The sequence below is a fragment of the Monopterus albus genome, unplaced genomic scaffold, assembly GCF_001952655.1.
Source record: "Monopterus albus unplaced genomic scaffold, M_albus_1.0 scaffold402.1, whole genome shotgun sequence".
Lineage (NCBI taxonomy): Eukaryota > Metazoa > Chordata > Actinopteri > Synbranchiformes > Synbranchidae > Monopterus > Monopterus albus.
Genome location: NW_018128282.1, coordinates 2,410 through 3,649, shown reverse-complemented (window position 1 = coordinate 3,649; position 1,240 = coordinate 2,410). Strand labels below are relative to the sequence as shown.

Sequence of the window (1,240 nt, the reverse complement as noted above, 5' to 3'; positions counted from 1 at the left end):
TGACTCACTGTGAGTTTTCAAAAGTCATTGTGCTCACACAACAGGAAAACAGCAAATCACCACAGACACGGTTTCAAATAAAAACTATACTGACTAATATTGACTTGGATTTCCATATCATCCCAGTAATATGTGCAAATGGCCGGGTATGATAATGGCAGGGCATATATGGAATACTATCACTGCTACAGTGACAAGATGCCTTTCTTTGCAGGATGTAGGTAAAGGAATAGCTTGTTTTTAGCTATGGTTTATTTGTTCACCATAAAACTACTTTTCAAGGTTCAGTTATAGGCTGATTAGTAGTTACAGATGCACTTATTAATTATCTGTGCACAAAATCGTTTTTTTATCTCACCAGTGCACAATTTTTTTTCATACATGAGATGCATGTATGAGATCAAAGAGTATCAACACAAAGCAAGAGAAATCACTACTAACATCTGACTTCGTTCAAGCCTGTGGATATAAGCAGCCAGAAACATAATGGTCAAATGCAAACAGCTGTTTCTTAATAATGCAGACTTTCAATATGACATGTAAAGTTAATAAGGTTTTTACATGCATAGGGTGTGAACTATCTTAACTGTCTTGAATCATAGATCTTTGGTTATATAACAAAAATGGGATGTTACTTAATTCCACCAATCAGAATGTGAGGGAGTGGTGAGTGCTAAAAAAACAGGAATCTGCCACACTTCAACTTCACTCTTCCCTCCTCCCAGCTTTCTTCACTTCAGCTCCTGACAGGTGTAGTAATTCTCTCTGAAACTATGGCCACAGATATGACTCTGTACTGGGGCTCTGGCTCTCCTCCAAAAATGGGATGTTACTTAATTCCACCATTCAGGATGTGAGGGAGTGGTGATTGTTAAAAAACCAGGAATCTGCCACACTTCAACTTCACCCTCCTCCCAGCTTTCTTAACTTCAGCTCCTGACAGGTGTAGTAATTCTCTCTGAAACCATGGCCACAGATATGATTCTGTACTGGGGCTCTGACTCTCCTTTCTGCTGGAGGGTGATGATTGTTCTAGAGGAGAAGAATCTACAGGACTACAACAGCAGAATGCTCTCTTTTGAGAAAGGTGAGCACAAGTCTCAGGAGGTCATGAACATAAATCCCAGGGGTCAGGTATGTTCACTTTCTACATTCCATTAACTAAAAATAATATATAGTAAATCCTCTTGTAGTATCAGCATCCATTTTCCTGTATATTCATTGCAGTAACACTCTTTCT

At 38.9% G+C, this 1,240-nt stretch overlaps 1 protein-coding gene across 2 annotated transcripts in view; it reads left to right on the top strand.

Moving 5' to 3' along the window:
* The first annotated feature begins 647 nt into the window (after positions 1-647).
* Positions 648-1,240, top strand: part of LOC109951675 (glutathione S-transferase A-like) — a 2,514-nt gene continuing 1,921 nt past the window's right edge. Inside the window, exons 1-2 of one of the 2 annotated variants that reach the window (XM_020586295.1) lie at positions 648-817; positions 1,011-1,134. In XM_020586295.1, the coding sequence (XP_020441951.1) occupies positions 774-817; positions 1,011-1,134 (168 nt within the window). In that variant the 5' untranslated portion in view covers positions 648-773. Of the gene's footprint in view, positions 818-923; positions 1,135-1,240 lie in introns of those variants that run through there. The other variant, XM_020586294.1, reaches the window with a different exon arrangement.